Here is a 25,599-nt window from a genome sequence, read left to right on the forward strand (position 1 = left end):
TCACTGTGGAATATACTGTCATTTTGCCAACTTCTTGCTTGCAATATGGTCAAAATTATTTCTAGCTGAAACTGTTAATACAGGTCTGAATCACACATTATTTTCTCCAGTGATGCATATATATCTTACTCTTTAATTAATTCATAGCTTTATTCCATGCTACTAAAGTACAATTCACAGTTCAAGTCAGCCAAAAAAACCCAAAAAACTTCTTGCTACAGATACACCTGAATTTTGAGGCTGATCAGGCTCCTCCAGGAGACCCCTCTGCCTCGGTATGAGATTGGTCTGTAAGGCCAGAGAGGTTGTTTTTTGAAGAAAATATTGATTATTTTATTTATAGCCATGGATGAGGTGGGGAGTGGGTGGATACAGGAGAAATGAAAGACAGTGAAAATATACAGGTAAGCTGTGTATAATCTAAGGTGTTTGTACATCTCTTTGACCAGACTGTGGTCTGGCTAGATCTTTGAGACTGGGTCTTGTCCAATGCATTGGCAGAGCCCCACAGGAGGCTGTGATCCTCATCTTAGGTCTAAAATCCCTGTGTCAGTTTGTCTGGTTTAGAAAATAAGAGCATCGTTTCTCTCTTGTGTGTGCAGAACTCTTTTAAGGAACAAGCAAAATCCAGGCTTTGCATCCATGGCATGACCAGGAGCAGCACAATGGTGTTGTTGTGTGGGTTCAAATTCATGTGCAGTGGATTTGATCTCCTCTGAGACCACCGTGATGTCATTGCACTTACGCTCCTGCGTAGTCAATTCCTGGGACTTGTTCCTCCTTCTTGGGAGAAGCTGCTTGCTTGTGGGGATTTCTACTATCACAGGTGGAACAAAGAAAGACGGGTAATACTGGAAAGCCCATGAGGTTGAAGTTGATGGTTAAGAGCTTCCTACACAGCCACCCACCCATGCTTGGTGCTGGGAGTGTTCCTGCCCAACCGACCTGTTGTACACAGCAGCTTCAGTCATCACAGAGTAGAGGGAAAACAAGCACTTGCCCTGACCCAGTCATTTCATGGAACTCAGGCAGCCTATCCCAGTCATCAGCTGTGGCCTCTCAGCTGGGATGCCTGCACAGGCCTGCATGGGAAGCAGCTGGACACCAGAATGCTGGTCCAAGCAAAGCCCTGGCTTAGGCTTAGGCCAGACATGCTTTATGAGTGTCCCTATCACATAGCCCGATGGGATTGAAGTACATTTTTTTTAACCTAGGTCTTCTAAACATGCCATAATGTGATTATCACATATAGTGAAAAATGAGGTGATAGGTCTCGAGTGATAAAGATTACCAGGATTCAACAGATTTCAGAAGATCAGTGAAATAAAGTTGTGAGCCCTTATAGAAATGGTTACGAAAAAATACAGATGGTCAAAATATATTGAAGAGGAAACCCAGAAATTTGTCCGAAAAAAACCAAAACAACTTACATAGTGCAATCTGAGAAGTATTTCTAGAACTATTGTAACAGATATGCATCTTAAACCAGAGACATTCTGAGTCATTGTCTAAATAATGTCACGTATCTAAATAATTTATCTCTTCAGCTGCATTGCAATATAAGGGCATTTAAATAAAAATGAAACATTTTCTTCTCTAAAATCAACAAGGAATCATCAAAAGAGTGAAACTGTTTCTCAGTTGGACATTGTTGCTGAAATGAAAAAGTGCTCTTTCTTATGTGCAAAAACAGTAAACGAGTTTGTCTCATTTGAATGCGTATTTATTATGTTATCATCGAGGGGATGCTGATGTTGTATGTTTGTATCTACTAAATTTGCATTACACTTTGTCTCATGCTTGCATTTCACGTTAGCAAATTCTGCCACTCCCATAGTTCAGAATGTATTTCCAGAGGGGAGAGATTAATGCAGCCTCAGACAAGGCCAGAAGGCATGCTCCAGGGGTACCCTTCCAGGTGCCTCAGCAGATCCTCTGGCATGGTTATTGAGCTACCCTATGGAGGGATCATATGTAGCTCTTTGGGACGGAGCTTTTTCCTTGTGGCCCAATTGGCTGAGACCCACAGTAAGTGCCCCTGATAGAAGAATTGGGTTGTTGCTTTAACTCGCTTACACGGGGTCATTGCTCTCTGGTATTACAGTGTGAGGTGACCCTGTCATAGAATCATAGAATCGTAGAATGGCCTGGGTTGAAAAAGACTTCAAAGACTGTCTAGTTTCAACCCCCATGCAATGGGCAAGGTCACCAACTACTAGAATGCTCACCAACCACTATGTTGTCTGCTGACTCGCACCAAGAAATGTGGCTCTGCTTGCCCTTCTGCTGAGGTGGTTGCTCTTCTTTCCCACATCCTATGGACTCCCTGCCATTGCTGTGAGCCATGGCTTGAGCTGATTGTATCTGTATGGCTTTTCAGAGCAGGGCCTCACGATGAGCCAGCTCCACCACTGCTGGAATGCCCTTCCCAGAAGAGGTAGGATGTTGTGCTCTCAGACTAGAATAAGGGCATTGCATATTAATGATGTATTGTCATACAGTTTGTGCTCGAGTCCAGACCTCACACGGCTAGACCAAGGAAACCTGAAATATTACTCTAGTGCTACTAATAGGTTATTATTTTAATAGTGGTGAAGTTACCTGAAATACCTGAGAGACCCTACTATTGGCAGCTCACCCAATGGCAACTCTCCTGCCCTGCTAATATTTGGACCGCCCAAAAAACTTGCTGAAAAGTGATTAATGCCATCGTTGTAGCATCCATTCTAGACCAGAAGTGGAATTTAAAGAGGAGTCTAAAGTTGGCATAAAGGCAGTTATGAGACCTGGAGGGCAAAAGCATTTCTTACTCTCCATAATGCTTCTTCTTAACCATTTCAGTGCATTCCTAAAGTCAATGAAAACAACAATTTAAATCCCCTGTATTCAAATGAGGATTAAAAAAAGACTAGTGGGCTGAAATTAATGGTGACTCACAAATGAATCAGCTATTGAACACTCATTCAAAATCTGTTTTCAATAAGAAAAAAATAGTATGAATAATTGGAAATTAAGGAGATTTTGCAAGTAAATTCTTGGAGCTATTTAGTGAATGGAAGTATGGAATTCCAGAAAGTGTAAAAGAGAGAGTGCACTAAGAAAATCAGTTAGTGCTGTTACTGACCACTGGCATGTACATTTGAAAAAAGGTAAGATATCAGACAAATGTAATAAAGAATTTGACTTTCACTTTTTGAATGTCTTGAGAGATCCAACTGCGTATGAGACATTTGTCCTTCGAGTGAGTAGAACACACCAATTGTCCACTGCTTGTGATCCCAGTCCAACTGGTCACTCACTGCATGCATGCATTGCCCTGTATAGCATCCTTTGTGTTTTCACAGTACTCAAGGATATTTACACTGATACATTAAATGCTTTTCAAGCACCAAGGGCTCTCAGGACACAAAAGATATAGAGCACAGAAAGTACAGAGTTTTATCATAAGGAGAAATGAAGTGTCTGATTTGCTTTGATTCGGTCCAGGACCTACTTCTGCTTTTTATTTTTTAATTTTTTTTCTGGTGATGGAGGAAAGAACACCAAGGCTAGCACTAAAACAGTGTTACTGTCCCTGGCTCTTATTCACTTGCAGGTGCTAAGCCGATGTAAGACCTAAAGGCAGAGGGGAATAGCAGTTTATCTCTTTCTGGTACTATTTTTTCCCCTGGAAAGGGAAAGAAAACCCCTACAATAAACAGGTCGTTATCATCTTGTGCGAGCCTTTATTCATGCATCCAAAGAAGTGAGTCAATCGACACCCTCTTCGCTCTACCAATCTGCAGTAACAGCTTTCTAAATCCCTACGGGTCCTAACCCTTTATTCTGGCATTGTTGATTACTCATGCATAATTCTCATAATCTGCCATCTGAAATTAGCTCTTGTTCCCAATTTATACTGTATGAATTTTCACATAGAATATGTTTTCAAAGATTTCAGATTTGGGGTTAAAAGTGTCTCACCCAAAACTTTGGCCATAGTCACCACAGGAAAATATGTATGCACCAAGACGTGAATAAAATATTATCTGGACAAAGGACCTGAAAGAAAAGCAAAACTATGCAGTTGCATTAATTTACCTTGCCAAAACTCACTTCCAATTTCAACAGCTGCATAAGGTGGTTTGCTCATCTGGGTACCACAAGTCATTCTTGTGACTTGGTGTGAGTCATTCTTGTGACCTGGATGCATTAAACATCTGCAAATGCAATTTGACTAAGTGAAGAGTCACATCAGTTCTGCTAGAAAGCGAATCATTGCCTCCATGAAGTATCACTGAAATTTATAAACAAAAGTCCCTTTCTTTTCCCTTTAGCTGCTACATGACAGACAACATAGAACAGCTCAGCATTTCACTCAATATGCCTTTTTTAGCTAACATGTATATTAACCATCACCCACTGAACATTAAGAGTCTGTTTTAACGTATCATCCAGAGAACTGAATCACTGCTGTGACACAGTACACAAGCATGCATCTTTTTATTTGAAGTAGTAACAATTGCCGAGCTCTGAGGGATGCAAATATAATGAACTCAAACCAAGAGACATACAAAAGTGATTTTGAAAAGAGGAGCTAAAGTCTTGGTCTGAAAAAAGCTTTAAGGTGCATGAGAAATACCGCTGAATGTTTTGCCTACCAGTTGATGAACGTCTCCCAAAATGATAAAGCCTGAACATGGCAGAGACAACGTGTGCAGTAGTCAGAGGTGTTCTGTTATTGTTTGAGTGTCCTCTGCTGGACATATTGCTGCATAGCAATAAAGCCACGAACACGTGTTAAGTTTTGCTTAGAAAACAACAGAACTACAAAAATTCAAAATAGTTCCTATGTTTCATACTCAACTAAAAAACAAAACAAAAAGAAAAGCTCTTAATAAAATGCCACAACTTCTGAGATTTAAAAAAAATAATTATTTACTCTATGGCATAATTTTTTTTCTGCTGAACTAAGAGAAAAATGCTTAATGGAAAAATACTGCTGTTGTCAGTTTTGCAGTGGCAAAGGGTTGCAATGACTCACTTAGATAAGGAAGAATTTTGCTCAAGGGCCTTGTTTTTCTTTTGAATTCCAATTGAACTTGATGAAATCAGAATGCTGTTGTAGACTGCTGCTTGCCATTCCAGCACCACTCCACGCATCTGCACGTGGAATCAATCCTACGTTTGGTGGGACTCTGGGATGTGGCTGTTCTGTCAGCACTCATCTTTGACCCCACTCAAAAACTGTTGACTAACTCTGCTGAGAACACCACGGGAGACTTTTCATTACCTTTTGAGAACTTGGTTTGGTTCAAGTAATTTATTTGGTCTGTTACTTGTAGCCAAGTATACTTGAGGTCATACCTCACTGTAAGATTTCCTTTTTGTTGACCGTAGGTTTACTATTCCTTTGCCTTTCTGAACTTTCTAAGGTATTAGTTAGTTATTCATGACATAATTAAAGTTGTTTTAAAAGAAGCTGTCCTGATTTATGTTACGCTGTTCCAGATGGCGTTCTAAGTATGCGATTCCTTTTCTGCCTCAGAAGAACTTGCCAAATGTTCACTGTTTTTGCAGTTATCTTCTTTATTCATAGGAACATCTTCTCTTCCTCCATTTTCTGCAAGCTTGGCATTCTTATTTTGAAAATTTCTCTTTATCAATATAAAGAAAAGGATCGCAAACAAGTAGGAAGAAGCTCTCAACACCGCTGACAAACCAAGGTACAAATATCTGTCAGATAGAGAATAAAAGTCAGTCTCTTTTCTTCAAGTCAAAGAAAATCACTTTTAAAGACTTTCAAGGCTCACAGAGGTATAAAAATCAGATAGAAGCTCAGGGGAAGGCAATTCTAAAACTCACTCTTTGTGAATGGTATCACAGGGTAGACATTTTGACAACTATAATCGTCTGTTAAAGAATTTAAAGATTTTTATTTGCTTATGAACGTTGTTACAGAGGTAATTTGTTTACCTTCCCTTTCACTGGTAAATCATGCAACCCTTGGTTTTTTTAATTTGACTCAAAGGATATTAGAACTGATATTCCATTCTAAAAAGTTCCTGTCATTTACACTGAAGGGTTTTTGCACAATATAAAAACTGAGTGAAGAGCCAAGAATTTGATTTTTTATCTTAAAATTTCTCAATTTCAGGAATTCTGGGATGACCAAAATCTGAGTTGAGACCATTATGTTTGATCAGTGGCCTCACATATTACAATATGACAAATCAAGGAGGGTCTGTATAGACAAAATGCTTGGGACTTCTGGTGCTATACTTTGCCTTACCTGAATGCATTGGAGTCGTATAGCCTGCAAGCCCCTCGCTGCCCACATCTCGTGCTTGCCCATTTCAAGCATGTTTTGTCAATCAGTGCCCCAAAATAAACTGGTGCAGGGATCCCAGCTGCAAGGGAATAAGCAAAAATGTCTCAAGATACCATAGGAAAAGACATTTTTTAAAGTTAGCATTATATTTTCTTAGAAGCAAATCATTTGCTGCAATAGCAGCAGTATGTGAATTGGACTTCGAGGACCTTCCCTATATCAGAATAACTGTAAGCTGGGACACCCTCTTTGTGCCATAGGGTTTGTCAGCCTAGGGAATGTGGTCTGATGGTGGAGATTTGGCTGGGCTTCTAGCATGCATGCTGCTTCTTCCATCATAATGGTTTCTTGAGCATGGCATCCACTGCATACTAAGATGATGCAGAAGAGAGCTGGACTGCAGCACTGAACAGATGAAGAGGTCACATTTCCACATACAGCTTAAATTAACTGTGCTGGCTTTTCATCTCTGTCAGATAGCAGCTGATAGTGCCTTCCATCTGAAGGGGCAGCACCAGGTATACATGACTAGAGGTACTGAATATGCTTTTCAAAAATGTTTATGAGTGTAGAACAACCAAAATCCTGGCATGACTTGGACAGATAAGAGCTTATGCTTTATTGGAAAAGATGGCAGACACAAGACAGAATCTTACCCTTTCTAAATCAAAGGTGGGTGTTCAGATAAATGCAGGTTTCAGTGTAGACAGGACCATGTTTCACATTACTTTTGCTTCTACGTGGGTTTCTTGCATTCTTACATAGGAAATTATTTTGTAGGAACAGATATGTTCTCAGCCTGTTGTACCCTAGGTTTCTTGTGACACTGTGAACTCAATACGTTGCCTATAAAGGCCTGTAAATTATGATCATTAAGCTGTGGTCAAGGTATGACTGGAGAAATGCTGTTCTGGGGATGTTCCTTAGAGAATGAAGAGGTGAGTATGCCAGATTTGATCTCCAAGTCACTGAAGAGAAATGTTGGCTTTCATGAATCAGTGACTACAGCTCTTCACCTTCATAGAGTAGAAGGAGCACACTCTCTCAAACGGGTGAAAAAAAAAAAAAAAGCTTTATAGAAAGGGGGAGGTCCTTTTCTGGTGATGTTTTTCTTTCCTCATGGCCAGAAAAGCTTCCAGAATCCCATTGGCTTTGCTAGTCCTGAGTGATGGAGAAATTCTTCCCAAACAGTTTGACAAGGAAAATAAAAAAGGACAGAATGTATGTACACCTTGCTGTCTCCAAGATCTCATCACAATCAGGACTAGAGACTACAGCCCAAATCTGTAAGTTGCTGTCAATTTTTTAGGCATCAAAGTAAATCCATGTAGTTTGATTCTTCACAACACATTTTTCTATACTTACGAAAAACTCTTCCTATTGTGTCGATAAAGAGAATGAAAGAAAACACAGAGATGCTTTCTTGCACATCTAGGCACCTTAATCAACATTCTCATTAACAACCTCAAGTAAAAAACGAAAAAGAGAAGAGCGTTGCCTTGTGCTTATAGGGAAATGAAATTTAATCATCTCAGGAAAGCAAAGTTTCAATGTGGAGAAAACAATCTGCTATGAGCAGAGTTGTATTAGTGTTGAATGAAGAGCATTTCTTTTCGATCTTGCATCACTGTGTCTCAGCCATTGGGCAAACGATAAGTTCGAGACTTTACAGAATTATTTAGAAATCCAAGACAGTATTTTAATTTTGCTCAGTAACTCTGCCTGTTTTGAAATGCCAGGCTCCCAAAGTGCAGCATCATTTAATCAACAAGTCAGAGCTTTTCAAAATTGCATTAGCTGACTTCTCAGTGAACTCTACACTGTATTTTGGGCCTCCAGAAACAACCCAGGATTTTCAGGTATTTCAAGTATACATCTGTTTTACGGATGGTTGTTACATTCTTGTCATTTAAAGCCAAGCAAGCAGGTACCTTTGTTAGTCAGAAGCATGTCTCTTACCTAGCATTCTCATTACAAGAGTGTGCAGACCAACTGCAAGAGATTTCAACTCCGGCTGAACACATCTGAAAGAGAGATGAATGAGTAAGAAGGATTTGCCTATCGAGCGTTTAGACATATCTATTGCTGTTAATTTCACCCAGCTAAACACTCAGAAAATGACATAAAACTAAGCTTTGGAAGGAGAGTGCTTCCTATGTCTGCTGAAAAGGTACAAAGTAACATGAAAATGGGGAATTAATCTCTTGTTTTCCATCACATATCTCCTGGAAAGTCCATTCACTAAGTATAGTTAAGTAAGAATTTTTAAAGGAATAGTCATGGTCTAAACAAGTGTTAATGAAATAGATTTCTAAACTGCCTTGGTTCCCTGGCATACATGTTCTTTACCTGATGGGAGATATCATATTGTCCTAGGACAAAAATTTTGCAAGCAGCAGCATTAAGGCAGCACCTTTTTATACACAAATGACAGCACATCCTGAACTACGCAATGCCCATCTGTCTCATGGCAAACCACATTTCAAACACCCAGACTGTTCACTTATTATATATCCAGTCTCTAATATCTCCTTACAAATATTAATATGGTCAGCCCTCAGAAAAATGTTTCACAGAGGTGAATTTACTTTCTGTTTTCCATGTTCATTAAGGATGACATAATGGCCTTAGGACTTCCACTAAATTTGCCACTGATTGAAAATTCTTTTTAGGTACTGAAAAGTATATTCTAATTTGTATACTTTGTTCTGAAACACACCCTGGTGTGCCTGCACCTGGTATACTTCAACAGACATGAGCACCTGAGCCTCAAACTGAACCATCAGAGGTTCTGAATGCTCTAACATCTGAAGAGCCCAATATGTCAGATGACTCCACATCCAGAAATCTTGACAAATGCATGCTATTTTAAATCCACATGGACAAAATATCCAAGCAGGGAAATAGGATGTGCTCTGGAAAGCTAGTAATAAGAAAAAAACATTATGTAGTATTTGGAAGCAACACACTAGAACCAACTTATTGGCAGTGGCCAAGCAAGGTTTGATATTAACAGCTGCAGATATAAGCAGAATGACAAAACACATTAGATAAATCATGTTATACTGCAAGAGAGTTGCCTTCTCTCAAAGAAAAGAGAAAAAAAATAGATATGACTTTGATCACCTCACTGTAAAGCCTGAGCCACCATTACACAGTTTAACTTACCTGTACATAATCAAATATGCTGGAGTGCCTCCCAGTGCAAAGCAAAAGCCACTTATGACTTGTATTACTGTATAATAAATAAACATCTTTGAACAACTATCACTTTTTGGACATTGCCCCAAGGTGACAGAGCTATTTCCCGACCATGAACTGCTGGTTTCAAGACAGCTGCAGTTATGGAAGACCTGGAAGACACAAAACAGATTAGGTAGGACATTTTTCAGGCAATGAAGAATCCTGCCTTCAGACAGAGTCTGAAGCCTATTTTCTTGTTTGCCTATCCTTGAGGCAGTGGGCAGCAGCTTCTTTACTACAAACTGCGCTCAGATTAGGAAGGGATATTCAAGTATGCTCCTAGCATTGCACACAACATCAAGTTTTGGAAGATGTATGGAATATCTGCAGAACTTCTGAACCTGTCTTTATGTCTCTGGAGGGCTGCTAGAGGGGAAAAGCGAGATTCAGGGGGTGTGCCTTTTGTTGCTAGTTGTCTTTGCCTGTTAATGGCATTTTCTGTGGAAGGCACCTGGATCCCAGATCCCCCTCTTGTAAAGCTGATCCACAAGCTGATCCACCAGAGTTACCTAAAAGCAGCAGCTTGTCAAGATGCAGCTTATGCAGACTGCCTTAGAGCAGCAGAAGGTGTACAGATAGCATAAAAGCAATATCTTTTATAGGACTTGAAGACAAGAGGATCTACTAATATAAGGGGAACTGCAGGCCATGAACCTCAACCTCTACAGAGAAAGACTTTTATGCTGGACCACAGTCTCAGTCTCATAGACCCTCAGACATGCCTACTAAACTGCTATCACTTTAAGGATGTGCATCACGGAGGATGCTATGATATGTCAGCACCCTTCAACTATTGACTAAAAACTTCAGAGCAACCAAATCGTGGTTTATAAAAGGCAGACCACAAATAAACTTCAGAAAGCAGGTAAACATTTTGAACTGTTATTTTCCCCCTCTTACATTCAATCCACAAAATTCTGTAGCCAGATGGCATAAATACCTTAGTGGCAGTTCCCCAGTAACTTTGTTTTCCATTAAACACATTATATTACTGAAACCCCCAATGCAAATGGAAAGCAAGCTATTAAAAAGCTACAGAAACTTGAGCATGCTCTTACCATGTTCTTCCCATGTCCCTCTGAAATCGTGCATCCAGCTGTACATGCTGAAACATATGTCAGCCCATTGCTTCCACACACGGGATCCCACACATTGGTGGCACATTTGCAGCCAGAATTGCAGTCAGAAAATATGGCATTTTCATGATATGGAATGGGTTTGCTTAGGAGTTGAGACAAGAGTAAGAACTTTTAATTCAGCACTGAGATCAGTGTGGTCCCTTCTGTGTGACAGTGTCTTTGTTCTCATATGACCAGGGCTTACATTTCAATATTTGAACGTCTAAAATATTGATCTTTCTGCTTCACATTTCATTTCACTCATGCTGATATTAAAATGATCACTAGATTATTAATAATGCTAGGACAAAATTTGCTACTACTGATTTTAACTCCCAGGCATATAAAGAAAAGAAAAAACTGAAACTGTTTGAGAGGTCGGCTGTATCTAGAGACTTATCAGGTACTTCTTCAGCTGTTGGCAAAAATGCACCCATAGAAACTAGACTTCTGGGAGCATATGCCAATCCAAATGCAAGTGTTTTTCTGGGTGCCTTGGAAAGCCACCTCCTAATGCACAGCTCCTGTTCTGGTATCTTTGTTTGCTCAGGGAACTAACAATAGCTTTTAACTTTTGAATATTTGTTCTGTCTTGACAGGAGAGAACGTCTCCGATAGGGATTGAAGCTTCATTTTGTTTAAGAGCAGGCTGAGAGTCTGATGTGCTGCAGCCTTTCTAAATCCATGCAGGATGTGCTACCAACGTACAATGTACACATTCTTCATCTTTTTACTGGGTCTGAATAAACTTTGCAAGAAAATTATTTCTGATGTAGAGATGGCACAGCGTGAAACACAAGTATCACCCCCACAGCAGCCAAAATTCCTGCGTTAGTAATGATGTGATTTTGATAATGTGATTCTGATTGAACTTTTATCAGTGCTGCTGGTGATCAGCAGAACTATGACAATGACGCTTGGTATTTTATGCTCCCTCTAAGCATTGCAAAAGCATGCTTGTCTTTTAGATCTCATGTCCTTGTACAGTATTTGAACTGTTGCTGCCGTAAAGAAAAACCTTCTCTTCATTTTATACTCACCCATCATATGATGCTGTAATTCCTGCTACCACATGGTTCTCACAGCCAACAAAAAAGTGCAAGAGAGTGAAGGAATAGGCAATAAAAGACATGGTAAATGCAAACTTGGTTGCTCCAATGATGCTCATTTTATACTTTTTCATTATTAATCCTCCCAGGAAAATTCCAATTCCAACAGGTGGTAAAGTTGTCAATCCTGAAAGAGATTATTGAAGAGGAATAAAATAAAAAAGAGGTTAAAATAAGTTAGTCACACTGGGTTTAAGAGTCAAACTCCATTCTTTAGTTGATGTCCCTGGCAGTGGTATGTTGTATGACTGCAGATGGCTTTCCACCCAACCTAATTTTTGGATTGCATATACTATTTTGAAGTCTGTTCTCAAAACAGACTGTATGTCTGGCTAGCAAGCTGACAGTGATTTGTCCTCTCTTCAAGCAAGGTATCCCTCTATCAGATGTTAGAGAATTTAAAACTCCCCTGACCCCATTAATTGCATATTTTGAGTATCCTTGCTAGAATATAATGCTATTAATACTATATGATATAAATATCATAATGTAGTATTGTAATCATAATTAAACATAAATAATAGAATATAATTATTTATTCTGTCCCCATAGACACTAAAACTAGCTTATATGCTGCTTTCATATAAAGAAGTTCAGGAAAGATCAGTCCCAGAAAAAGATGCCAGAACTTCTCCCAGTTCAACCATTATAAAATAAACTGTCATTGCAGTGTAACTCACCTATTAGAAAGTTAGATTTAGATGCAGACTGTCCATACTGCTGTTCCATGTACTTTGGCTTGTAAGTCAAGAAGCCGATAAAGCTAGTGAATTGTAGCAGTGAGCAACACAAAAATGTAACATACATTCGATTAGTCAATAATTTTTTCAGAGAGGTATAGAAATCTGAAAGAAAGAGATAAATGAGTTGGCTTTAAAGCTATGTAAAATTATTACAGGTGAGTAATCCATGAAATTTAGGGCAAAATCCTTCTTTTAACTGTCCAAGGGCAAATTATACTGATCTTCATTTGCTAGTGAGTACCTGAAAGCAAAACCAGGCTATTGGAAAACTCTAGATGTTAAGGTGGGAGGAGACAACTTTAACAGAAGAGTGAATTGCAGGTTAAAGCCTGAGTTCTGTGCATGTGAAGACAAAAGGGCTCCATGCAGCAAAGGCTACTTTCAGCTTACAAGTTGCAAGGCTAAGTGACTGGTGCTTTTGTAAGGAAGCACATCTTCCATTGGGATCTGAACTTAGGAGGAATTTTTGGTGACAGAAAGCATCTCTTCCTTTCACCTTTCCAAGTATAACGTCTGCACAATCAGAATTCAAGCCTACTGTGTTTTCCTCAGGCAGCAATGAGCTTCAGAATCTTCACAAGCTCTATGATGACCAGAAACTTCTAATATTTTCTTTAGGTCTTGATTCAGAAATGATGTTTCCTCTACTCCAATTCCTATTGCAGAATTTCTGAAGTAGGTGCCATACAGGTAATCATAAATGCCCCACAGTCTTGAATAAGCTCTTTGACTTCTCATAATACTTATTGGATAACTCCTTTCCTGGGGATAGCTAACTCATTTACTCATTTAATTGTACGTAAGTGTACGTTTACTCATGTAAGTGTAGGGGAGGTAAAATATTCTGCAGAAGTATCACATTTTTACTGTAATTTGCTTTCCATAATTACCTGACACACAAAACACTTGCCTTTCAGCATTGTTGACCACTTCATTGGCTTAGATTTTGGAGGAGGAATTATCTTCCTCGTGGCTTCCGTATTTTCCAGGAGACCAGGTGAAGTTTTATCTTTATTGGCTTTCACAGGCTTTTCCAGACTCTTTGGCAGGAAGCAAAATGGAATAGCAGCTAGGAAACTGATCACTCCACCTATTAAAAAACCAAGCCACCATGCACCCACCCAGCGAGAGTCTTGCGGAGTGATAGCAATTTTTCCTATAATCAAATGAAACAGAACCGAGTTAATTGAGAAGATGAAACTTTCCACACTTAATTTGCTAAAATACCTATATTTGTACAGTGGTTGAATTTCAGCAGTAACGATGAACACCAAATAAGAGAACTTTTATGCAATGAAGGCATCAAAACTCATATCCTCTGCTGTGGGAGGGATCATCTAGTTGGAAATATGTGATTTTAAGGTCCCTTCCAATCCAAGTCAGTCTATGATTTTATGATCAACAAAAACTGCAAAATTAATGTGCTAGCAGAATCTTCTCATTAAGATTGCAACTTAACTTAGAAAAAATTCTTTAGTCTCTCAGCATTCTTGTTACTAAATTCTAAGATTAAACACGTATTTTAATCCTTAAAACCTAGAAGGTTCTAAAATGTTCCTTGTCTAATTCAGCCTTCACCTCCAAAAGCTTCCAATAATTTAATAAAATTATAACAAAGTACAAAATACAATTAATAAAAATGATATAATTAAGGTAAATTAAATTGAATTAAGTTTATACAATTAGTATTTAACTTTCACTTTGCCTATTTTGCTTACCTAAATCCACAAATCCAACATCCACGTAGAGTCTGGCACATAAGGAGCCCAGCAGGAAACCGAACATTGGGCCGAACATGCCTATTGTGTGCAAACATGCTGAAAATATAATGAAGCAGATGATAGTACATTTTAATGGGTGAATGTTTTCTCCTGCAGAGGATAATCAACCTCTTATATCAAGAATCTCCCCATTTATTTTATGTTGACTTTACCTACATATACAGGAACATTCTCTTCTTTAGCAAAATCGTCAAGATAAGAGATGCCCAGTGGTGTTATTGGAGTCTCACCAATTCCACGTAACATGTTTCCCAGTAAGATATATATCCACATATATGATGATGGTTCTTTCTCACAGGCTGTAGATAATGAGATGTTAGATTTTCATTATAGAATAGTTTAAGGGGAAATATAGTGACAAATCACAGGAAGTTCAGCACATGGTTATACGTTAGTATTTAAGATTTGAACAGCATACTCCTTAAAGAAGATCAATGAGAGGCTGTCAACCTCCTTACATCTTTGAATAATCTTTATAAATCACATTCCTCCACCTTCACAGTATTTGATTCCTAAAGGTACAGGTAAGTATCACCCGTCAGAAAAAAAAAGTCCATGTGGAAAAAAAAAAGGCAGACTGATATTAGGTATTAGTCTGTTAGGTATTAGGTATTAGTATGTTATCTGGAAGATAAAATAAAAAGTTTGAGATGGTTGGTGTGTACAGTTTAACTCTCTCTTTACCCATTTCCCATGCAAAGCAACTCATACAACATCTGCATTCCATGTTGTAAGTAAGATCAGAGAAATCTCAACTTACTTCCAGTTGACTGTACAACTTCTCTTTCTCTCTTGCCATCTCTTCCTCCAAACCTGAGTAACTGAAACCCTTCAGAAATCTCTTTGCAAACAGATTTTCAGCATCTCTTTCAGAGTTAGGGTCATTTTATAGAAAATTGGAATGTGAACATAGGAAAACTCTGATCTGGGTCCCAGAATTTTCTGGATCTTTCTTCTCCAGACAAAATGCACAAAGTGCACTGAAGTATTTGTAATGTTCTCAGGAAGGTAGAGATTGAAGTTAGAAACCTAACTGCGCATCTTGCACTGGACAATTATTAATTCCACATTTAACCAAAGGAAAAACTAACTCCTATATTTATATTTACACGTACAGTTCCTTACCAGACTGGGAGGTGTCCAAAAACGTTTTATTCAAATCTTGATGTGGAGAGCAGGGGTTTATGCTTGAGGTTGAGTTGGCTGAAGATCTTGTGTCTGATGCTGTTTCATACTTATAACTGAAAACATTTAACAGTAGCTTTAGAAGCAAGGCTTAGTATAGAAATGCTAGTATAGTAGGCAAGGAATCGCTTGAATGCTATTTCCTTAAAGGTATTTTTGTTTGTGTATCAATCCAAAATGCTACTGAAGGAGTAAGAAGAAAGCTTACTTAAGTATATTTTAAAAATATGTAATAAATACAATTACATTATATTTTTGTAATAAATTGTTGTAATAAAAATATGTAATATCAGAAGGGAACAGCAAATAAAAGTTAGAAATACTCATCTGGAAGATTTAACATTTTAAGCTGGAAATTACTTCTGAAAGTAATTCAGGCAGGACTGAATATGTGCTGTCAACATTTAGGGTCTGGTCCAAGTTAGATCCCTATGCTGACCATATTATCAGGGAGAAAAAGAACAATCTCTGGAGTCCAAATCTCCCTTTCTATCTTGGATAAAAATTTCTGTGAGGATAGGGAAGAAGCAAGGAAGGCAGATATCAGCCTTGCTGAGGAGCATGTGCAATGAGCTTCTGCAGAACAACACAGTAAAGCACATAGTCTGCTTCTAGGAACTAGGCTGGCTCTATTTGATTAGGAAGGCTTATTTTTCATGTTGAAACAAAGAGTATTCATCATAGGAAAAAGTGCAGAATAGTTTCCTCACAAAAGTTCAGGCTGTGATCCATGAGACACTTTATGAGTTTCCCAGTGCAGATAAGCTAATTGCTCAGCTTCACTTAAGCAGTGGAAAATACAAGTCTGATGCTAGTGCAAGATCTACCATCATAAAAATATATATTATTTAAGTTCCTCTGAACATAGAGAAGATGAAGAGACATTAGTTTTAGCAGACATGAACATGGACATGCAAGGATGCAACAAGAAAAGCCCGCTAGGAATTAAATCTGGTGAGGGAGGTCAAGGAATACAGGAAGGACTTCTTTAATTGTATCACAAGCAAAAGGAAGACTAGGGAAAATGTGGGCCCACTGCTAAATGAGATGGGTGCACTGATAATGGGAGACACTGAGAAGATGGAGTTACTGAATGCCTTGCCTTTTTTGCATCAGTCTTTACTGGTAAGGCTGCCCCTCAGAAATCCCAGACTTTGGAATTAGGAGAGTCTGGTGAAAGGAAGACTTCCCCTTGCTCAAGGAGGATCTGGTCAGAGATCCTCTAGTAAACTTAATGCACACAAATCCATGGGACCCAATGGTGTACCTATGAGTACTGAGGGAGCTGACAGATGTGACTGCCAAACTGCTCTCTATCATCTATGAAATGTCACGGAGAATGGGAGAGGTGCTTGAGCACTGGAGGAAATCTAGTGTCACTCCAGTCTTCAGAAAGGTCAAGAAGGAGGAGCAAGGAAACCACTGGCCAGTCAATCTCTGTCCCTGAGGAAGTGACATAAAAGCTTATTCTGAAATTCATCTTTGAGCACATGGAAGAAAAGGAAATTATCAAAAGGAGACAGCATGCATGATTGATCAGGTAGCCATGAGTGGTTGGGCAGTATATGTTGTCTACAATGACTTCAGAAAAGCTTTTGTCACCCTCAGCTTCCTTGTAATGAAGCTTAAGAAGAGTAGACAGTGAGGTAGCCTGAGGACTGGCCAACAGTCAGGGCTCAGAGAGTTGTGATCAGTGGTGCAGCATCTAGTTGGAGGCCTGTAATTAGTGATGTTACATAGGAGTTGGTACTGGGTATGGCCCTGTTCATTATCTTCATCAGTGACCTAGATGAAGATACAGAGCCCACCCTCAGCAAGTTTGCTGATGATATGGAGCGGGGAAGAATGGCTGACACACCTGAAGGCTGTGTTGCCATTCAGGAAGATCTGGACAGGCTGGAGAGCTGAGTGAAGAGGAACCTGGTTAGGTTCAACGAGGACAAGTGGAGGGTCCTACACCTTGGAAGGAATAACATATGCATCAGTACAGGTTAGGGGCTGACCTGCTGGAGAAGAGCTCTGAGAAGAAAGTGTGTCCTGCACGACAATAGGTTAATCATGAGCCAGCACTGCACCTTTGTGGTCAAGAAGACCAGTGGTATCCTGGGATGCATTAAAAAGAGCGTCAAGGCAGGTAATTTTCCACCTATACTCTGCCTTGGTGAGGCCAGGTGTGGAGAACTGTGTCCAGTTCTGGGAAACTCATTTCAAAAAAGATAGGGAATCTTTAGAGAGAGTCCAGTGGAGGGCTACAAAAATGATGAGGGGCCTGGAGCTTCTTCCTTCTGAGGAAAGGCTGAGAAACCTGAGACTGTTCAGACTGGAGAAGACTAAGGGGGGATCTTGTCAACACTAAATGGTGAGTGTGAAGAGGATGGGACCACGCTCGTTTTGTTGGTGCTGACTGGCAGAAAAAGGCACAAGCCAGAAGACAGAAGGTTCAATCTGAACAAGAGGAAAAACTTCTTAACTTTAAGGCGACAGAGCACTGAAACAGGCTGTCCAGAGAGGCTGTGGAGTCTCTTTCTCTGGAGATATTCAGAACCAGCCCAGACACCTTCCTGTGCAACCTACTCAAAAGGATCTGCTTCAGCAGGAGATTGGACTAAATGATCTCCCTTGCAAGAGGTCCATTGCAAGACCTATGACTCTGTGATTCTGTGATTTGGAACAGAAAATGAGCCAGGACCATTTCTATGAGCACCAGGACATCTGCTGGCTCTGAAGCTGAAAGCTGCTTCTGTAGAGCGCAATCTGTTTCACAAATACACCATCTTACACAAGTCTCTAGTTCCCTCAAGTCCAATGCTATGTTACTCTAATCAGTCTTGATCTGTACTTACTATCCCATGAAGAAATGAGGCATTGCTGTTAAAACACTTCCCAAAGCCATGATAAAGCATCCAACAGCAATTACTTTGGGCCTATGAAGTTTAGCTCCAAAGTAGCTTACAAATGCAATCACCAGCAAATTACCTGGAAAATAATGAACAAAATTAATACTAGATGCCTTGTCTCATATTTCTCTGAACAGTTTTCTGCATATTATGGAATAATATTACCCATCTCGAAGCTTCCATCGATGAAACCAACAGTAGAGGATGGAAGGTCAAATCTTCGTTCAATTTGTGTGATGGAACTTTTCATAATTGTACCAGACAAAGCTTTACTGAAGTAGCTGAATGATAAAGCAGCAAGAAACACCTGAGGGAAGATTGAGATAGAAAATTGGAGGTAGAGGCAAGGGAAGATGTCACATAGAAATCAAAATATTTTTGAAACTATGTGGAGCAATCATCATGGTGTATGCATGTTACTCAAATTACACTGACAACACTGCGTTTGAATTTTCTGTACTCTGGTTATGAGAGTGGTGCCATTGATTTTTGCTCACCACTCAGCTTTTCCCTGCTGGAAAGGGCTGGTGCTAGGTGTTGCACTGAAAGCTCCCACTTGCTTTACACTGAATGTAAATTCAGGGTTGCAACAGCCATCTTAGTGACCAGAAAGCCTGATCTGACCTATGTTGTAAGCCAGAGATGGCTCAAAGCAGAAATCCTGAGGGCTGTAGAGTTTAAATTTGGCAGTCAAAAAACTGGGGACTTCTTGCCTTGCTGACATCCTGTGGTTACAGCTGAGGCCCATGTTGGGCAGTAAAAATAGTGAGATTTCGGGATGTTGCGGAAATGTAGATTTTGTCGCATATGCACATCATCAAGACTGATTTAATGAAACTAGTCTCACCTACAATTAATCTCAGCTCCAATTGTTTTCTGTTTGGGTCTCATGACACTTATTTTATGCCAGTTCATAACTGTTTCTAACTCAAACATATAGGTAGCCATGAAACCAAAATAAAGTCTTTGCACAAGATTCTGTGACGTCTCTGGAAATAGCACAGGCTGATTTGTTCATCACTGTCTAAAATGTATTGAGATGTGTGCATTTTGTCTGTGTCACTTGTAATCAAATATCTGACAACAAAAAGCTTGACATTCTTTTTAATTTTTATAGTTGCTTCCACTAACACACAATTTGACTTTTGCAAATTAAAATGTATTTGATAAGAAGTTAAACTAAGTTTGTTTAAAGATTGTCCAACTATTTCAACATAATCTAAAAACAAATAGACTTACTGCTCAGTGGGTAAAAGTTCCAATACAACACAAGTAAAGTAAACAAAAGTAAATATAGGCTTAGACTTTGCAGTTCTATCCAATGTAAGAAATGCAGTCAATGGCATGTTTGAAAATAGGTGTATTTATTGTCTTTTGGTCTAGGAATGAAGATAAAATCTCACAAGCACAGACTTTGTCCTGGTATTTTAGATCTCCTGAGCTCAACTGGCAAAAGAAAAAAGTCTGCAAGAATCACCTTTTTTGCCTTGCACTGAAAGCAGTGCTCTCCTGGATGTTTTGGCTAAAATCATGAACTGCTGATAAGCATGAACACACAAACAATGACCTAGATATTAAAAGTTTGAAAGTGCAGTCCCCATGTAAGCATAAAATATTTGACAAGAAGAAGAGGTTGAAGAACAGTTTGTCTTGTACCACCAAAAGGTTGTGTTCACTGAAGGCTAATTGCCATAAAGTCATTCACAGGAACATACAGATGTAGATCCACAGGCTTGCAAGCATTGCCTGTGCATATAATAGTGAAGTCTGTCCTGTGAGTCTTCCAGAGAGCTCAGATTCTATATCAGTGGTGTATATGAGTGGTATCTCTGAGTCAGATAAAATAAAAAATATAAGAAACTTCACCTGATAATCCATCCAAATCACTCCAGATGTATAAAAAGCTTGCAACTGCCTATTTTTTTTCATTAATCTTTCATTTTACAGAACTTTTTATAGAGATGAATGTGTTATAGCTCCACAGAGTCTGCAGAATTTAATCTGAGATAAAGCTGGCTGAAGAACTAGTCAAAGTATACATCTAAACACATTGGTATCACAAGAAAACTTGCCCAGGTAATATTCACACCTCAGCCAGAAGCAAAAATACTAAAGGCTTTAACATGAAAGCAAAATTCTCTTTGGTTCACTAGCTCTGTTCAATCTATTCTTCCTGTGCACTCCATTTCGGCCCTAAAAATGAGTGTTAACAGCAAGCTCCAGACATCAGTGTATAATAACCACCAATTTTAGGATGCCTCATGTCCTCCATTTGAGACTGCTACCTCTGTTCAGTAACAAAAATGAGGACCTAACTGTGAATAACTTGAGAGTAAATATGTTAGGTCTGCACTTATTTTTGTTAGGATAGAGATAAGATCCAGCACTCCCCTGTGCTCCTGGTGTGTATTAAGATCCAGACGTGATACTGGGAAAAAGGAGGTACTCCATAATGTCAGACCTTGAACAGCATTCCTTAACATACAACAGCGGTAATTCGTAGTGATATTAGTAAGCACCAAACCTTCAAGCCTGTGCAACAGGAGGCCTTCTTTTTGACTGCTAGATTTTCACTTGTTTCATTGTCCAAAAGCTGGGAAGGTTCTGCTTCCTGGCTTGAGTCATTGACATTGCTGGATTCAGTTTCTGCTGTCATGGTTGACTTCTCTGCTGAGTGATCTGAACCCAAGAGAAAATGATAACAGATATAAAGATACACATGTCAAAATAGAGTTGTCTGAGAATATCTCCAATGAAACAGTAGTCATGGGAAAGCACTGAGATGATGAAACTGAATTTTCCATTGGAAATATTTTGGTTTAATCGCTTAGGTATTTGAATTCTGAATTATTTTGTTTGGGTATCTTATATATTTTTTTTTAGATGAAATATTTCTTCACACAGCCCTCACCAACATGGGGGTTTTCTATGTCTAAAGTGACTTTTAACACTAAAATGACTATTTCTGCAAAGGAGTAAGAGAAAAAGTAAACTAGAGGGGTCAGTATGACATCAGTACCAAAACACAGGGAGTACCAGGGAAGCTCTGCACTGTGGGCCACGATGCTTAAGACTTAATCAGTATTTTGGGAAGTCTTGTGTAGTAACACTCTGACATTCAACCAGCCCCTTTGCACCAATTTGCTGGCAACAATTTCTGGCAACAAAGAATTGGTTACTTTATCCATCTGACCTCGTTTAGGGAGTTTGTATGTTTTCACTTCTTGCAACACTATACAGGGTGTCCTTAGTCCCCTTCTTTCTGCAGGGTTCTAGCTATATTCACTGATGCTTCAAATCCTTTGCAAATCAGGAATTCAGGAGAACTGCACCAGTTCCACTGGGAAGAGCACACCTTATACTCAAAGAGGACAAATTATTTTCTCCTGTGAATTATTATGTTTTGTTTAATGTTGAAAGATCTGTTGCACAATTAAGTTGAATTTTGTTTTATTGCAATGAATACTACATACTTCACCATTCTCTCTCCTCTTTTTTTTTTTTTTTTTTTTTTTTTTTAATATTTGAGAGATGTAAGCAAATAGAGAATGCTTCAGTGAAATGCTATAAGGGAGCTCTACATATCTATTTGCAAAATTATTTAAAGAAGGAAAGCACTTGCCCGTTTGTGCATCTCCAACCACAAACAGAAAAGATTTCTGAAGAAAGATCCAGATGACACTGAAGAGCCTTGTGGGAAAAAAGGAAATGCTTGAAATGGAGCCTTCTTCAGATCTGCAGATTTTGACACTCAGAGGAGATAAGAGTATTGGCAATAATGACTCCAAATCATAGCTGACTGGATCTGATTTATTTCACCTTTCACAGTACTCTCCTCATTTCAGAAAAGAGTGAGAATGATAGAGAGGGAAGGAAACTCATACAAAGAGAGGTTTTCTATGGTTGAATGGAGCTGAAAAAAAGTTGGATGAACTTTTTCAGTGCTGGAAAATGTCCATCTGCATATGCAAATTGCTCTGCTACAGTCTGCACAGCAGAGCAAAACTTTCCAGAGCTTTTAAAGGGTAAGTGTTTTTCTAATGTTTGATGATGAAGAATATTTCCTTCCATTTAAATGGAGCAGGGTTAAGATGTAAGGAAATTTAAAACAAGTACACACAAAGAGTTTTCTTCGCTTAAGTTTATGAGCATATCCTTAGGTACTAACGCTGACATAAACAATACCTTTCCTTTCCCACTGCATCCCACACTCTTGTCTCGTGCAAATACCTCTGCTTCTGTGGCTGTGCTGTAAGTCTGGGTCAGAACACAGGTCCACCAATAAACCTCAAAACTTACGCTGCTCCTTGGCTCCTCAGAAAGACAGGATCAAGAAGCAGAGGAAAGGGTCTCCTCATGCCTGCACAGCTACCAGCAGAAATGACTGTGAAATAAAATTCTTAGTGCTTGAGGTGTAGGCAAATACTTATGAGCACCTTGTCCTCTGAAATGTAGCTGTTTCTGTGTAATGTGAAGATATTAGCTTCTCTCTCTCATAAAGGCAGGCAAAGGACTACAGTAAGATGCTGGAAAAAATCATTGATGGTATCAGGCTATGGAAGTAGGATTTTTTAGAGAGATTGAAGGTTCAACATAATTTAGAATCTGTATATGAAGAGAGAAGGACTGAAGATGGAGAAACATGAGGGTAGAAATATGAGATAAAATAGAGAAAAGACAAAGGCAACTAGATATCTGGAAATGTAACTGAGTATATCCAGACATTATCAGCCCATTCTGGTACATGTTTCAGTGAGAGGTTATGAAGGAATGGGAATGGAGGACAGACTGAAGTAAAAGCAGTAAATCTCAAAGGGAGGGTTAAAAAGGTAGAGGTAAATAGTTTTAAAAAAGGCAACCACATGTAAATGTTAGAGTATTAGGCAATATCAAGTATGATAAAGAAAAGAAAAATAAAGTAAAATTCAGCTTCTGGTTGCAAAAGCTGCCTGATGCACACAGAAAAATACGAAGACAGCTCGGTGATGGTTGCTAGTTCCTCTAGAGATCCAGGGAGGGTCTCTCAGGCAAGAAGAAGGATGACCAGCTCCCATCAGTGGAGAATGGCTCATCACTACTTTGCAAAGATACTACTGGAAAAGGTGCTGCTTTTGTTGGAGAAGAGCGGGAGCATGGGAAGGAAGTAAAAAGATGGTACAGTTTGTGCTGGAGAAATGTCAGAGTGAGCTGTGTGCAAAAATCAGCAGTTGGAGATGCTGGCAACATCTCCTGCTGTCCTCAGCTGACCTTGACCTACATGCAAAGAGTAGGGCTGGAAAAATGCCATGCCACAAGAAGATAAGAAAAAAAACATACGTAAAAGATTAATTTGTCATTGATATCAACATAAATTAGCTGTTGAGCCTAACAGTTTCAAGTATTGATGAAGTTCGTGTTCTAGATTTACCTAGTGCTCTTTTTTTCCCCTCATCTTTAATTAATAAAGGAGCTGGTTACAAGCAGAGGATAAGTATGAAGCCTTCAGCATCAAATATATTCATTCAGTTACACGACTTCTCTAAAACTATTAAACTTCACTTGCATAAGCCATTCTGCTGTAGTACTAGCCTGAGACTTTGCATTTGCAGAAGGGAAAGATCAGTCAAACAATATTAAAAATAATACAATCAAGATTTCATCAAATAACTTATGGAAGTGTATTGATTTACACTAGTTGCAGTGCTAATCCAATCACCTTGTTGATTCATAAAACATTACGGTTTCATAATAATACCTTCCAAGTCAAGGTAATACGACAAATGAACATCATAGTGGCATGCAGGCCTAAAGCTGCTTGCATTGTTCATGATATATGAGGTTTACTTTTCAGAAAGACACATAGAAACTCTAACATCATCACTAAAAATGTTAATATTTACAACATGAATGTTAGCAGTGTAGTTGTTCAAAGGAAACAGAGACAAAATCACACAGGTAATGTTCATTAGCTACAAACACTAAAGGACATTTTGAGGTTAAAACAAACAAAAAGAATATTAAAGCGGTTCCTACCTAGGTGCTGTATCCACAACAAGAGAAGTTATACTACCACACAAATGCTCAAAAGCAAGAATATTCTCTCCTTAAGCAGGGCTGTGTTGGTACTTGGTAGAGGAATCATTAACTTCTAACACAAACTATGGTCTAAGCAGTTTTAATCTTGTCTCCTCCCAGTTCTGCCCTCTGTTAAAAGTCCCAAAATACATGTTTATCTACAGTGGTCAAAAATTAATTGGGAAGAAAACGTGCAAGTGTGTTCTATTTGTGCACCCTTTTATGAAATATATGGTTTCCCAAGCTTATTCAGTTCATAAATTCAAGTCATTCATGCCTCCCTGATGTTTAAAAATGGGGCATCCTGACTTCAGAGGTGTTCCTGATTACTAATAGCTAAAATGTATTTGAATAAGATGTTTTATTTCCCTAGTCTGTGGCTGATGTCCACTCATTTCAGACTGATAGAGCCGGCCAAGGACGTACAGAAGGAGAAAATATCATGAATTAGGTGTATTGAACAAACTAGGTATTCAAGAAACAGTAGTGCTTTGAAGAATGTTCAGATTTACATCTTCAGTGCTACTGACAACACATGCAAAGCCAACCTGAAAGTGTACTGGAGCTGTGTGTACTTTGGATCAGCCCTTTGCCTGCTTACAGCTCTAGTTCAAGGAATCCCGTACCGGGTTCCTGAAAGTATTTTATTTGATCATGCTGTTATTTGTGGATTGCAATTTATCCCTAAGAGTAATTATATTTAAAAGAGAAGTCCACTTCACAGCATGTGAACAATGACTACTATCTGCCTAGACGTTACACCAAAACGTGCCATTCCTTGCAGCTTTTGTACTCTGCACTGCCATGATCTTGCCCGTTCTTTTACTCGCCACGGACAACTGTAGACTACTTAATAATGCTGACCTTTGGATAGCCTTCAGTACTGTTATCAGAGTTATACTGCACTGCTCTTTGCTTTTATTTCTGACACTTGGTTACAGTTTCCTTTCCATTTCTAGTATAGGAGACAACAATATTAAGGAAATGGTAGTCTAAGCTGGAATGTCATACATTATATATTTAGAAAACTCAAAAGGCAGACTTGCACTTAACTAAGAACACTAAAATTAATGAGCCTTAATTGTCATCTTTATCAAAGTTTGGGATGCTTTCAAAAAAAAATTTCATCTTAGAAAAATGTCTTAAAGTACGATTTAGA

General features: G+C 38.9%; 1 protein-coding gene across 1 annotated transcript; it reads right to left on the reverse strand.

Moving 5' to 3' along the window:
• Positions 1-4,465: 4,465 nt before the first annotated feature.
• LOC128084569 (solute carrier organic anion transporter family member 1C1-like) lies at positions 4,466-24,537 on the reverse strand. The gene is made up of 15 exons (XM_052690760.1): positions 24,399-24,537; positions 20,911-21,065; positions 18,552-18,693; positions 18,333-18,465; positions 15,430-15,545; positions 14,457-14,603; positions 14,242-14,340; positions 13,434-13,679; positions 12,461-12,625; positions 11,712-11,907; positions 10,612-10,774; positions 9,479-9,663; positions 8,270-8,334; positions 6,272-6,389; positions 4,466-5,715 (listed from the first exon to the last, which is right to left on the reverse strand). Exons 2-15 carry the CDS (start codon positions 21,040-21,042, stop codon positions 5,499-5,501), a joined length of 2,124 nt encoding a protein of 707 aa, XP_052546720.1. The 5' UTR covers positions 21,043-21,065; positions 24,399-24,537; the 3' UTR covers positions 4,466-5,498.
• Positions 24,538-25,599: the final 1,062 nt, after the last annotated feature.

This window comes from Tympanuchus pallidicinctus, unplaced genomic scaffold, assembly GCF_026119805.1.
Source record: "Tympanuchus pallidicinctus isolate F22 unplaced genomic scaffold, pur_lepc_1.0 scaffold27, whole genome shotgun sequence".
Lineage (NCBI taxonomy): Eukaryota > Metazoa > Chordata > Aves > Galliformes > Phasianidae > Tympanuchus > Tympanuchus pallidicinctus.

Excerpts from the sequence above, each read along its gene's own strand:
- LOC128084569 (XM_052690760.1), bottom strand. The coding sequence starts at position 21,042 with ATGACAGCAGAAACTGAATCCAGCAATGTCAATGACTCAAGCCAGGAA. Across the intron at positions 18,466-18,551 it reads CGATGGAAGCTTCGAGATGG|GTAATTTGCTGGTGATTGCA; the intron begins GTAATATTATTC and ends ATTATTTTCCAG. Across the intron at positions 15,546-18,332 it reads CCTCATTTCTTCATGGGATA|TTATAAGTATGAAACAGCAT; the intron begins GTAAGTACAGAT and ends AAATGTTTTCAG.